This window comes from Dermacentor variabilis, chromosome 8, assembly GCF_050947875.1.
Source record: "Dermacentor variabilis isolate Ectoservices chromosome 8, ASM5094787v1, whole genome shotgun sequence".
NCBI classification, from domain to species: Eukaryota; Metazoa; Arthropoda; class Arachnida; order Ixodida; family Ixodidae; genus Dermacentor; species Dermacentor variabilis.
Genome location: NC_134575.1, coordinates 13,541,437 through 13,554,358, shown reverse-complemented (window position 1 = coordinate 13,554,358; position 12,922 = coordinate 13,541,437). Strand labels below are relative to the sequence as shown.

At 43.2% G+C, this 12,922-nt stretch overlaps 1 protein-coding gene across 2 annotated transcripts in view; it reads right to left on the bottom strand.

The window, feature by feature from the left end:
• Nucleotides 1-11,010, bottom strand: part of Mgtor (nuclear basket protein megator) — a 123,173-nt gene extending 112,163 nt beyond the window's left edge. For both annotated transcript variants that reach the window (XM_075701202.1, XM_075701203.1), the window contains exons 1-5: nucleotides 10,777-11,010; nucleotides 8,377-8,481; nucleotides 6,300-6,373; nucleotides 4,589-4,685; nucleotides 754-857 (exon numbers count right to left, since the gene is read on the bottom strand). In XM_075701202.1, coding sequence (XP_075557317.1) covers nucleotides 754-857; nucleotides 4,589-4,685; nucleotides 6,300-6,373; nucleotides 8,377-8,481; nucleotides 10,777-10,918 — 522 coding nt within the window. In that variant the 5' untranslated portion in view covers nucleotides 10,919-11,010. The remainder of the gene's footprint in view (nucleotides 1-753; nucleotides 858-4,588; nucleotides 4,686-6,299; nucleotides 6,374-8,376; nucleotides 8,482-10,776) is intronic.
• Between the last annotated feature and the right edge of the window lie 1,912 nt (nucleotides 11,011-12,922).

Here is a 12,922-nt window from a genome sequence, read left to right as displayed (position 1 = left end):
TGGCATCAATAACATTAATAGAAATCAAAAAAGAAGAGGCAGAAAACAAAGTAAAAGTATGCAAGAACCGCCAGCCAGGATGCCATGCCATTCACGCATCCCACAAGTGGTGAGGAGAGCCGCCTAGCTACACCAGAAGTCCCAGCAAGTAAAGCAAGTTTTCAAAGTCACATATTTCAGCAAAAAGGCCCTGCTTCTACATATAAGAAAACAGACTGAGAAACAGTTGGCTTATTGTAGTAAATGTAGACTGCATGCACCAAATTAAACAAAAAGCTTCCCTTTTCATGCTTTACACACTCTCCCATGCATCAGTGTGGCGGTACATGCAACACGTAAGCTGCTTTAATAGATAAGGAAAAGACAGGAAAAGATGTTACCTATCGACAGATATCATGCCCATGATCCTGGCCCCATAAACTACTTGGTCTAGATACACATCCTCCTTCACAAAGTCAAGATAGCAGCAACTCGCGCTACCATGCTTTAGTTTTCTGCATATTAATCCTCAAACCTGGCCTTAGAATTACTTAGAGCACAGTTACTTAAGACTAATCTCATGTCATTGACTTAAGGTATGTCATTTCCAGTGTTGGTGTCTTCTTTTGAACTGGTTCCAGGAAATAGCCGCTGTTCTCTTGTCAACAATGGCCCAATTATTGTGTACAGTGTCTTTCATGCAGCATCCACAAACAGTTAAAAATCGACTTGAAACAAAACACAATGGGTGCGCAAGCACCAATGTGTACTTACCTGTGCAGTGAGTAGCTGCAACTGAAGCTCCTCAAGATGCACCGCCTGCTCCCGCTGTTGCTGCTGGCTGGTGCTCAACTCAGACTGCAGCACCTCCACACGTTCTGAACACAAAGCGCACGCAGTTAGAAAGTGCTTCCAGCTCCCACAAAGAACCAACAGCAATGGAATCGTCATCTTGTACAAGAATGGACCTTTCAAACAGCATAATTGCAGCGGTTTGCGAATATTCGAAACTTTTGAACACTGAATCAAATAGTGTGCTATTCGATTCAGGCTTCGAATGAAATAGTCACCGTTCGTAAATGCAAATATTTTTCAGATACTTTTAAAACATTTCAAAACGTCGAGTGCACCAAAATATACTTACTATTGGACCAAAAGTACAGTAAATTTTTAACCCCACGAGCATAGTACAGAAATAATACATGAGAACTTGCCTAGTGGAGCAGGCTACATCACTTGGGTAGCTGTACTTTTCAGGCTGTACAGCAATCATTCGCACTCTCTGAAGAGCCCTGTGCATGCAAAGAAACTTCTTGTTTGTTTCTGATGCTCTATTTGGGCTTTTAATAAACAATGCTTCATAACATACAATGTAATGACCGAAACCTGCTAACCTTAAGAATACCTGGATGCGAACATTGTTTTATATTAATTGTGATAACAGCTATTCATTATTCAAAAACTGTTAGAAAAATATTCAGTATTTGATTCACTTCTGCCACTATTCTATTCGTATTCGATTCGGCCTCAAAAATCACTATTCGCACACCCCTACATAATTGCCACCATGCATACCTGCCCATTTGTGAACGTTAAAATTTGTAAGGAAATCTCGCAGACACAACCCATGACAAAAGAAAAAAAAAAAAACTTGATGTCCCTCCCTCCAGGGTACAGACCTTTTATGGTATCCATACACACTATAATCACAACGATTTACCTTTACATGCACCGAGAAACTTCAAAGAGCCGAGACTGACAAGCAGCACAATGTTTTGAGGGTAACCCTTTGAGGGCCAACTTTTTTCACCGAATGCAACCCCCAGGGTCAAATTGTTTTACTGCAGATTTAAGATCTCTAGACTGACCTATATTGAAAAAGAATTTACTGCAATTTTTCGAGAGTGACCATAAAGTGCCAAAAAAATATTTTATGTGGGTAAACGTGCATTGTTTATTCATGAATAGAGGTGTGATTTCATAAATACTTATAAGAACAAAAAAGTAGATACATTGAACTAGATATTATTCCAATTCGGCACTTGGATAGTAAGTAGCCCGCATTGGAGGAATCGCTGCTCAACTCGCCTGCAGCAAAGCAACCAACGCGCATGCCCATAGCGCAATCGAACCGTGTATGCGAGCACACGCAAGAAACTCGATGGTTGTGTGCCCGTCAGAAAAGCCAAATTAGTCAGAAACTAGCTTTAATCCTTCGTTCCGTCGCAAACGAGGGACAATCAGTTTTCGCGAGCCGTGTCTGAAGAAAAGAAACGCAGGCATGGCAGCGTCATTCGTATACAGCGGCATCGTTTGTATATGCCAGCGCCCGCCTGTGAGCAGATGCAATCGCAGCCCTGCGAGCAAACAGACTACTGAGCATCTAGCGGTGACCCTTTGAGAGATCAGAAACCAGATAAGACATTAGTTTTTACGAGTGCAACGAATGAAAAAAAGCCCGCGAGACGAAATCTCAACTAACCACCACACGTCATCACACGTGCAGTTGCTCAAATGCCAGCATGGAATGACAACCAAGAGCTTATGGAGCGAAAAGAATTCCTTGTATCCACAAAAGGTGGCAGCACTCGCTGGACAACTGGCACTCGCTGGAGTTGAAAAAGTGGTGTGTTTTACAAACATACAGATGGCGCCATAAATAAAAGGCATCAACCATTTGAGACTTGTTTTCAGCGCCGTATATTAACGGCACTGATTCTCAAAGGGTTAACAGCGTCTTTTGCAGCAACTTTTCTGATCCTGACTTTGCCTGCTGTAGGAACTTGCTCAAGGCAAGTATCTTTCCAATGTCCTTTCACCATCAGAAAATTTCTAAGACTATCTTCAGAAACCAGCAAGCAAAAACTTTTTAGCAAACAGGATTTTCATAAAATTTGACACAACATTGATAAAAACGTAGAACAAGCCCAAATTCGTTAACTTTATAAGAAATTTCGGAGAGTTTGTAGGTATGAGCATGTAGCCATGCAACGAACACTGCAAGGTCTCATCCACACAAGTCTACAGTCCAGACACAACTGGAAGGGGAGAGCTGTATAATGCAGCATTAGGACAACTCAACAGCAATGACGCTGTCAACAGCCATGCAAATTATTTCACAGCAAGAGTCGCAGGACGTACTTGGGGCCACAAAAGAGTTCACCACACGGTTCATGAGCTGTGACAAAAATGCGAGAGAGTGAGACCTTAAAGGCCAACTACGAAAGTTCACTTTGTCTAAATTGGTTATAAGTAGTAACATACTAGCCAAGGATTCTTGGCAAAGCAACAGAATTGTAATTGCAGTAAAATTGTGCAGCAATGACGTAATACATAGAAGGCAATGTGTTGTATGTCATCTTCTCTGTGTCTTGTCTTTCCTGTGCTCTGAGTTTTTTCGAGGATGGTAACTGCCTAATTTCCTTATTAAGCCTTGAAATGTCCAGCCCCTTTACAGAGTACACAGACACCTGGCGGTCAGCAAATGTAATGCAAATCCAAGAACAGGGTCTCAAATGTTCAGTGAGCTACGGCCACTGCCAGGTCTCAGAGGTCATGACCGATTTCTGTGCTGTTTCTCTACGTTCTGGGTTCTGCCCTACTTCTCATGATCTTGTGACTGACACTCTAACCCTCATTTTCTCTCCTAACAGTCAACATATTACTGTGAAATTGGCAAAAACAGAGTTTTTAGAGAATATTTTGTTAGACTAAACTGATTAATTGTTTCTCTTTAATGTTTCTTCAATGCCAGTAGCTGCCTTCTAACAGTTTGCTCTCCCTGCTAATAATCACAGTGCTTGTTTCCAAAATTGGTTTAGTGCATTAGTTCACAAAAGCTTTCAGTTTTGAAAATATTAGCAGAGTATCACTGTGTCGCACTGATTGCCTTACACAGTGGCCAGCCACAATATGCAAGTAAGACCAAGAAGAGTCAGGCAAAGCTCGTGAGCCACAGTTTGGCTGTCCTTGACCTACACTGTCCAAGTGGCTCTTGCTCGAATTGGCTAAAATTGGATTACAGAGGACTCCCTTCCAGACAACCTCTGTTAAGACAAATAGTAGATGAACTCTGTGATAAGCTGAACAGTTCATGGCCATTTTTTTAATTCCTTGTTAGTCATTGAACATCTGTTGAAATAAACTTTTGATAAGACAAACAGGTTCCTAAAGCCAGTGATGGCCCTTTAATTTTGATGTGAAGGTCAAGGTCAAAGTGATGTGAAGGTCAGTGTAGGTCAAGGCCTGAATACTAACCTTTTATTAAAGGTGCCTCCGTGTAATCTCATATCGGACACTTTTTTTCCAGTATAGCGTTATAAGTACTAGCTTCAATATTACTGACGTGTTTTCCCAGAAAGTGCGCAATCGGGAACACATTCAGTGCTAACTACAAAGCCCCATAGCTGGGTGACCCAACATAAACAGCAACAAAGCAGACTTTGTTATCACTAGTACAGCCCACTTTTTCTTGTAACAAAACCAGCTTGCTGCCTTAAACAATGGTGGTTATGTTGCCAGAGTCCCCTGGGACAACATGTCGAAGTTGCCCTTAGCTGGAACCACTGTAATTGTGAGACTTCGGAGAGGCAGGTACAAGCTAACATACCATTGAGTGACGACACCTCCTGAGTTCGCTTCTCCATGGCCTGTAGCAATTCCAGCTTCTCCTTTGTCACCTGCTCCAGGTTTTTCTTGCTCAGTTCCTGAGAGACACAAAAAAGAAGCACAATGATGCATCATTCGCAATTATATACGTGCCAACCTGTTAACGTTGAAACTCGGAAAATTACATGGAAACAGCACCGAAGGGAGGGGGGAGGAGAGGAGGGTGGGGTAGCAAACATTTTTTTTAGAAGCTTGCCCCCAAGCGAATACCTTTACAAGGCAAGCATACACATATTATTAAAGGTGATTTACCTTCTTTAGACACAGCAGCAAACAAGCAACAACAAACTTCGCACAGTAAATCCTGACAAGTGCAGCACAGCTTTTATATCACAGTGATATCACAGTATCATTAAGTGACTTGTAGTGGCTGATTTCGCCTGCTTCCGGAACTTTTCTGCATAAGCTTGCTGCAAAACAAGCATTTGTTTTGAATCCTTCCACCATCAGAAGACTTCCAACGGAAGGTTCAGGGATTCATGAGCAAAACTTCTTTGTGAACAGAATTTTTCATAAAACTTGATGCAACATTCGTAATATCACAAACCGAGCCCAAATTCGCAAACATCATGAAAAATGTGGGACAGCTGGCAGGTATGCCATTAGAATACAAAAGCAGTGCTCTCAGCATTGTCATTTTAGCAGGGATGAAAATCCAGCCCATTCCTAGTTTTGTTAAAAAGGGCTTTCAGCTTCGTAGAGTGAAAAGCATCCTTCTCAAACTGACTTTGAAGACTCTCGACTTCCTCCAATTGCGCATGCGTCTAGCAGATGCACAAGCTAAGCTATTCAGCATGCATGCAGCAGGACTTCTTTTCTGATTCACAAGTAGGCCCCTCCATGTTCCGTATTTTCCCAACTTATGGTGGTGGTGATCGTCGGTCAAATCGCCACCAAGTGCAAATCACATGCTATCGCTTGGTGATATCACTGCAGCTAGCACTTCCGCCTCGTAAAACGAACACGCGCAGCCTGTATATACCAATTTAACGATTGGCTGCAGCCATTAGCTGGACAAGCAGTTTTGTGGGAAAGCTGGCTTCACAGTTTAGGAAGAATGTTTCTTGCAGTGGCAGTTACAACACACACACGCATGCACACACACACACACACTGGCCTATGGGGACACAAACTAGCCTGCAATTTCCAAGCAACACGAAAGGTACCAATGCACACAGTAATGATTAAAGCGCATGAAAATCAGCCCCAACTGTGTGCTACTTCTTACTAGATGGCACAACGTATGCCACAATCTGTGCACTCTGCAGTTACGAACAAAGCATTGCTACAAGATGTCACTTCTATTAACACTTCAATGCTTCTTAATACTTCTTTTAGTCATAACTTTTGTTAACAGAATTACTGAAATCTTTCAAAGTTGCCCAGTCGACCATGCATGTTTGTTTTCTCACTACATAACCAGCTTTCCAAGTGTCTATTTCCAAGTTTATTTTTTTTTATTATTTCTTGCCGAGTTCTGATGCTATTTGCTTTAGACCTTTATGCACCCCCTGAATTAACAGTGAAGCCCATTAAAAATAATAGGATATGCTTATATCTGAGTAAATGCCGGAAGCCTACACCACGCCTGTCAAAGAAGGGACACAACACTTGAAAAGGAATAGCCCTCAGTGCAATAACCAAATTCTCACCATATCAGCCTTGGTGGCCGCAGTCGCTGCCTTGGAACCTTCCAGTTCCACTCGGCAGGTGCCCAGCTCAGATGCTGCAGGAACAACAAAAACAGTGGTTCTCAAATATTTAACAAACAAGGAATTCTAGACTCACTCATGGGACATTGATGGAATTCATAATGTTTTTTTTATCTTGAAGGAGATCTGACAGGACATTTTCAATTTATTTTTATTTTTTCATTAAATGAAAATCCAGAACCGCTAAGCCATAGGGAAAATACTGGCAAACATCAGTCAGAGCAGCACCTTAAATACCTTACCATAATAATTGTTTCTACCAATCAGTTTTGGTTTCGATACCCGGGAGGTGTGCACAATGTGACGTCATCATACATGATGTCACTTCTTTCCTGCAATCGCAATGGCTGCTACATGCGAGCGCAGCCAGGAGAAGTACTCTCGGGATATCACCTTTAATGACACGTAGTTTCACTTTGGGGAGATTTGGCCCATGGGAACCAGTGAGAGCTTCTTTCCCGTATTTGCCTGACCCTTGTGCACATGCGTCCAGTGTCGATTCTCACAATAGTGAAACTATCTCTGAAAGTGATTGTCCGAGAATACATCCCCAGAAGTAACGTGTGTGGCACTCTCGTGTGTTTCCTTACGAGACACGTCATCATACCTAGCCTTATTGCTATGCAATGTCAGCAACTTTCACTGCGTGTCATGATGACAGGATAATGTTGATGACGCCAAGTCGAGCACTTTGGGACCAACTTTAGCATTCAACTGAAATGTACTACAAGTGTTTCCTAATTTTCATGCTAGCAAAGTATCATTCTATTACGTGCAAGAAGTGCATAGTAGAATTTCTACAACTTCGAAATGAAGTGTCAGTATACTACGTTGATGCAAAAACGTGGTGACAAGTATGCCAAAATGTTGAAAGTTTTGCGTAATGAGTTGACAAAGTTTACGAGAGATTTCGGGCTCTTACATAAATATGCAACCATCATGGTTTCATGCTGTACTTCATCTTTTACACCCTTGCAGGTTCACGTGCCAGTGCACTTGCTTCATGTGACCAAGCTACATTTATTTTCTATCTAATTTGCACAATATTCATTAACACATTTAACATGCAGAAGGCTGCACATAGGCCGTCTTGCCATCAAATTTTCATGAGTAGTTATTCCTTTTAGCTTTAATTACACACTTGTACCTAAGAAATGAAGTACACAAACCAATGCTCAGATGGCAATGTCATCACTGGTTCATTAAGCTGAGTCAGATGGCCATGCTTCGATTGTCTGAGAAGAACCTTTTGCATTATCAGTTAAGGACAGAGACACTATGCAAGCTGGTAAAGCTTAAGTGTGATGTAGCTGAGTCCTACGAAACACTCTCTGATAAGGGTGCTGCATCACTACGAAACCAGCCTCTATTGCTGTAAGCAATGGTTATCGACTAGTTTGATAACGAAGTCTAAAAAATATATGCTTAATTATTGCAAGCAGCATGACCAAGCTGTAAACTTGAATGCTCAGATGATTTCCCAAAAATAAACAAATCATACAATTGCCAGATAACTGCAAGGAAATGATTACACATATCCTAAAACAGCAATGTACCGTCGAGCACCTCTACAATGAAATACCCTTTATACTGAAGGAACACTTCTGTCCCGGTTCTATTGCAATCTGAGTGGTGTGCAACCTTTAAGACTCGGGCACTTTGTTATGAAGGTGTTCGACTGTATAATTTTTTCCAGTGGTAAGTAACCCACTTTATATTTAAGCTTAGGCATGAGATGCTTGCTTTATGAGGCTTAGGCATAAGACACATGGTACAACATCGCATTCAATACGACATGCGATATGTGTGAAAGATGGTTGCTCAGACAATTGGAACCTGATGGAACTTGCTGGAACCTTGGATGCGGCTGCTGGTACAGTTAGTCACAGATCAGACTGGATGCCAAATTGTACCCTGTCTCTTCTATGTTCGAGCATCAGGCTCACATTTATGCTGCAGTTGACGCACAAGCATCACAAAGTTAAAAATTAAAAAAAGGAAAAAAGAATGTCTGTACCGAGCTGTGCTGCCTGTTGCTTGGCCTTCTCACACGCATCCTCGAGTGCAGTGACTTGAACTCGGTGCTCAGACAGAGCCACTTCCAGCTGGAAGGAGCTGCGCTCTGCACAAATCAAAACACAAAACACCAATGCGCCATGCAGCAAAGTCAATGCCAAAAACCTAGGGAATCAGTCTTGTACAGGTGAATCAGTTTACAACTTAAAAACCTACAATGCACAGGAATGGTGAAAAAAGAAAAATCAGGTTCACACTCAATGACTGACTGCTTGCGTTTACTATTCCAAAACAACACATGCCCCAACAGAAAGCTTTAGATTAGTTTTGACCACCTGGCGTTCTTTAATGTGAACCTAAATCTAAGTACTTGATCATGTCTGCATCCCATGCAAATCAGAATGCAGCCAAGGCAGCTGGAAGTATGAGGCCACGGGTTTCATGGAAGGTAGGGACAACTTTATAAGTTCATACACTGTAACAATGTTTGACGTAGTGAGGACTTGTGAGGATAAGAGAACATCACAGATGCTGAGTCATGCTGTAAGACACGCACAAAGAAACAAAACAGCTGTTTCAGAGTTCTTCTTGCATCCTGTCCTTTATCCAGTTGCATAACCAACAATGTTGTGTTGAACACTGGCAGAAAGAATGTGCAACCATTCTTAAAATGATCAGCTGGAAATCTTGTCAACAGTAGTAAAAAGCAGTTGGTACACGGATAGCACACAAATATCAGACTATTTAATCAATTTCACATACTGGGGTGTACATCGAGTAAAGGTTCTGTGAAGGGTATTATGAGAGCAAGGCAAATATGTGTTTTAAGCATGTTAACTAAACACAAATAAACTATATAGTCAGAAGAAAATCTGATAAATTAGAGCGAACAGCATTCCTATGATGCAGGTCATCAGTTAGAGTTAAACTCAGCAACAATTTACTCCACTATATTGCAGTCAATGAACTTTCGGACCTTTGACATTCTTTTTAAAATCCATGAAAACACACAAACTCTGAATGGATTTATTTTTTATATCCATGTTCAGATTAACCTTCTATTTCCAATGTCAAAAATAATGGAAGAAAGGTCTCCATGGACTTCATACACTGGTGTGTTGCGCTCCCACAAAGTTTGCGTAAAGCACGGACTTTACTAAAAGTTCATACTCGTTCAAACGTCACCTCAAAGGTCAATAACATAAACATGATTGTTCTATTAAAATATTCTCCTTTCCCTGCGGCATCTGTCGTGTCAAGAAAATGAGCCGGCAATTGTCATGGTTTCTATGGCAATCACACGGGCACGTAACCCTGCAAAAGTAAATCTAAAGCCCCCACAAGCTCATTAAAAAAGTTTTTATAAATGGTGGGTTGTCGTAATCATTCAAGAGAAAATGACAAGCAAGGAAACGGTGGCCTGATGAAACCAATGCCATATAAGGGTTCGCAGTCAGCACCTTTCGGGTCAAGAAAATTTGCCAGCAATCTTCATGGTGTGTATGGCAATCACAGCATTCAATAACACTGCACAAACAAATCAAAGGTATCTACAAGTCCACTAAAAAGGATGTTTAAATGGTTCATTTAGATGGTTGTGGGCTGATTAGCTAGCTCAACTGCAGCTAGTTAACAAGCTTAATATACACAGGCGAACTTTAGCCGGGTTTTAAATGTTCGGAGGACTTCGTAAAAGAGGTTCGGGACCGTATCGTTTTATTCCCAGACAGTAACCAATGTGGACGGGTTGCAAATATTTTATCGACAACTGCCTTCCTCAAGTTCCGTGACGCAGAGGCTGGAAGAGCTCGTGTAAATGTGACCTTTCCGGTGACTATGACCTCGACGCAACAAAAAACAAAAAAATGTGTTTTTCAAGTCCAAAGTGACAGTAAGCATAAGCTACAATCTCTCAATGAAGTTACAGACGCGCACATGCGACCACCCACGCACCATAGTCAATCAAAGAGTGTTTTCATTTTTGCAGCACGGCGAATATGCCAAAAGCATTACGTAAAATCTACAAGAATCAGGCGCAAAATGTCACTGGCGGCAGGATTGTGGTTCGGTTACAGGTCAACGGTCTCACTAAATGAAGTGCAAGCATCCAGGAAAGCAAACAATGCTCTTCTATTTTTAACTAACCACTTAACAAGTACAACGCAGAGGATGCCAGTTCCGGATACAATGGACAATGTTTGCACAAGAATTTCAAATCTAGTCCGAAAACATTGTAACGCCAGTGTGTGTTTCACTTGTCAACAAGCTAGCTGTCACCAAGACGGTTGTCAACTTCGCCAAACTCTGTAAGTGCGAGTTATCTTCGTGAGACAAAAACACAGCTGCCGTTATCTCGCGAAATGGACAATTGAACTATTTCGTTCACGAGACGCCGGCTTACCACATCGAGCCTTGAGCTGAGCATTTTCTTCACGGAGCTCTTCGGTGGTTTTGGTGCTCAGGGAGACATAGCTCTCAAGCTTCGCCCTGCTGGCTTCCGCGAGGAGCTCTATCTCCTCGACGTCGAGAATATCTGTCAACATAACGCCGACACCAACGGCACCAGTGCCGGCAACGACTAACAATAACGGCGAGAAATCCCCGCCATGTGCTGCGACGCCGGCTTCGCGACGATCAAATGGTGAGCGGAAACGGAAGCGCAGAAGGGGAAAATATAGGTGTTCTGTGATATCACGTGGATCGTAGAGGCGCGAAATCTGAATTTGCTTTGAGTCATAGAGTTTCTCACTACATTGAGAAACTCTATGCTTTGGGTGCAATCCCGGCAATCGGTTATGGTACGCGAAGTTTTTCTGCTCTAAGTAGGATTATACGACAACGCTCAGATACGTGTGGCAAAACTGGTGGAAGTGCAGGGTGCGGTTCATCTGATGCCGCAACCCCCCCCCCCCCCCCCTGGCCATCGGTGCCCCCACGGATAGGTATGTAGAGACTTCTTTCTCGACATCTACATCTCCGCTGACAGTTATGCGAGGAACGGCCACAACGACAACTCTGTACACGCTTCAGAATCTATGATTGCTGAAAATGTTCCACAGATATTTTTAAAGGCATGGAGGACTGGTGGGCTATGAGTGTATTGCAGAGATCAAGTGGAGCGATGCAACTAAGTTGAGAAATGTGTAGCTCAGCTTTGAGGACGGTGCTCACACTTGGTATGAGAACCAAGAAGTGCTCCTAAATCATGGCTCGAGTTCCGCCATTCCTTGATCGAAACCTACGCCAATACTGGTCGTCACAAACGAGCTGAACGGGCGTTCCACTTCCATCTGTGGAATGAAACCGTAACATCATACATTGAGGACACGACACACCTCTTTTGTCAGTTGGGCTCAAACATGCCAGAAGAAAAGAAGCATTTGATAGCTAGAGTTAAAGAAGAGTTACTTGTTGGCCTTGTTCGAAGTCTGCCGAAGGCTGTGGCTGCATTCTTGACTGAAGGCGCCACGATGGAGAAGGTGCTACAGCAATGCTCTGAAAGGCAAGTGAATGCTACTTCACTGAGAGACCAGCGGTCAGCTGTGTATGACAGGGAAGGGAACACTGCTTCACCAGTGGACCCAATTGCCATTGATAACATCTTTTTTTTGGACCTTATTCGCTCTGTGCTGCGTGATGAGCTTGCATGACTTTGCTGCCCTCCTCACCACATGCTGGGTTTCATTTCAGCTCTCATGGGAAATGAAGCTCAGCAAGCAATCCAGGCAAACTTCCGACCAGCAAAACGCCCCTGTATCAACACAACTACATCATGCATCGTATGCGGCAGTTTTGGGGTGCTCTTTTCCTGCTCCAGCACCTTTCATCCTTGCCACGTCTTTTGTCACATCATATGCCCCGCTGTCATCACTGCACCGATCCAGTATACAAAAGATCAGTGTCCACTTTGGAGGAAATCTGACATATGGCGTGCCCGGAACAGACAGCCGCTCTACTGTCACTGGTGAAGCCGGTCAAGTGTTCTGTGAGTGCCCTTACCGCTGCCTCAGACCTCAAGGTTGTGCCGTGGATTCACCAAGTCCCAGATATGATGAAAGGCCCAGGGCAGTTGAGGAGTACTTGAACGAGCAAAGGTGCATCGGTGGCGTAGAGGTAGAACACCCGCCTCGCGTGCAAGAGGTCCGCGGTTCGAATCCCGGTGCCGCGGAATTTTCCACCGGATTAAAAAAAATCCGCGTGTTGATAAAATTGCATAAACAGGCCTGGAGTGTGGCCTGATCCCGGTGACCAGAACCGGTAACGCACTCCCTCACCAGAGCAGGATTGGCCACCTTGGTGCAGTACTTGGCCACAACCTCCTATATGAACACAACAGTCAAACCCCGGCCCTCAGTCCCCAGCAGCTGCGAAGCAACTGACCACGGCGGCGGTCAGACCTGCAACGCAACAGAGGGTGCTAAGAATCCCTGGCTCCGGACAGGCCCGCCATTGGAATATGAACCTGGCAACGTTTAACGCTAAAACGTTATCTACTGAGGCGAGTCTAGCAGTGCTACTGGAGGAATTAGAGGGCAGTAAATGGGATA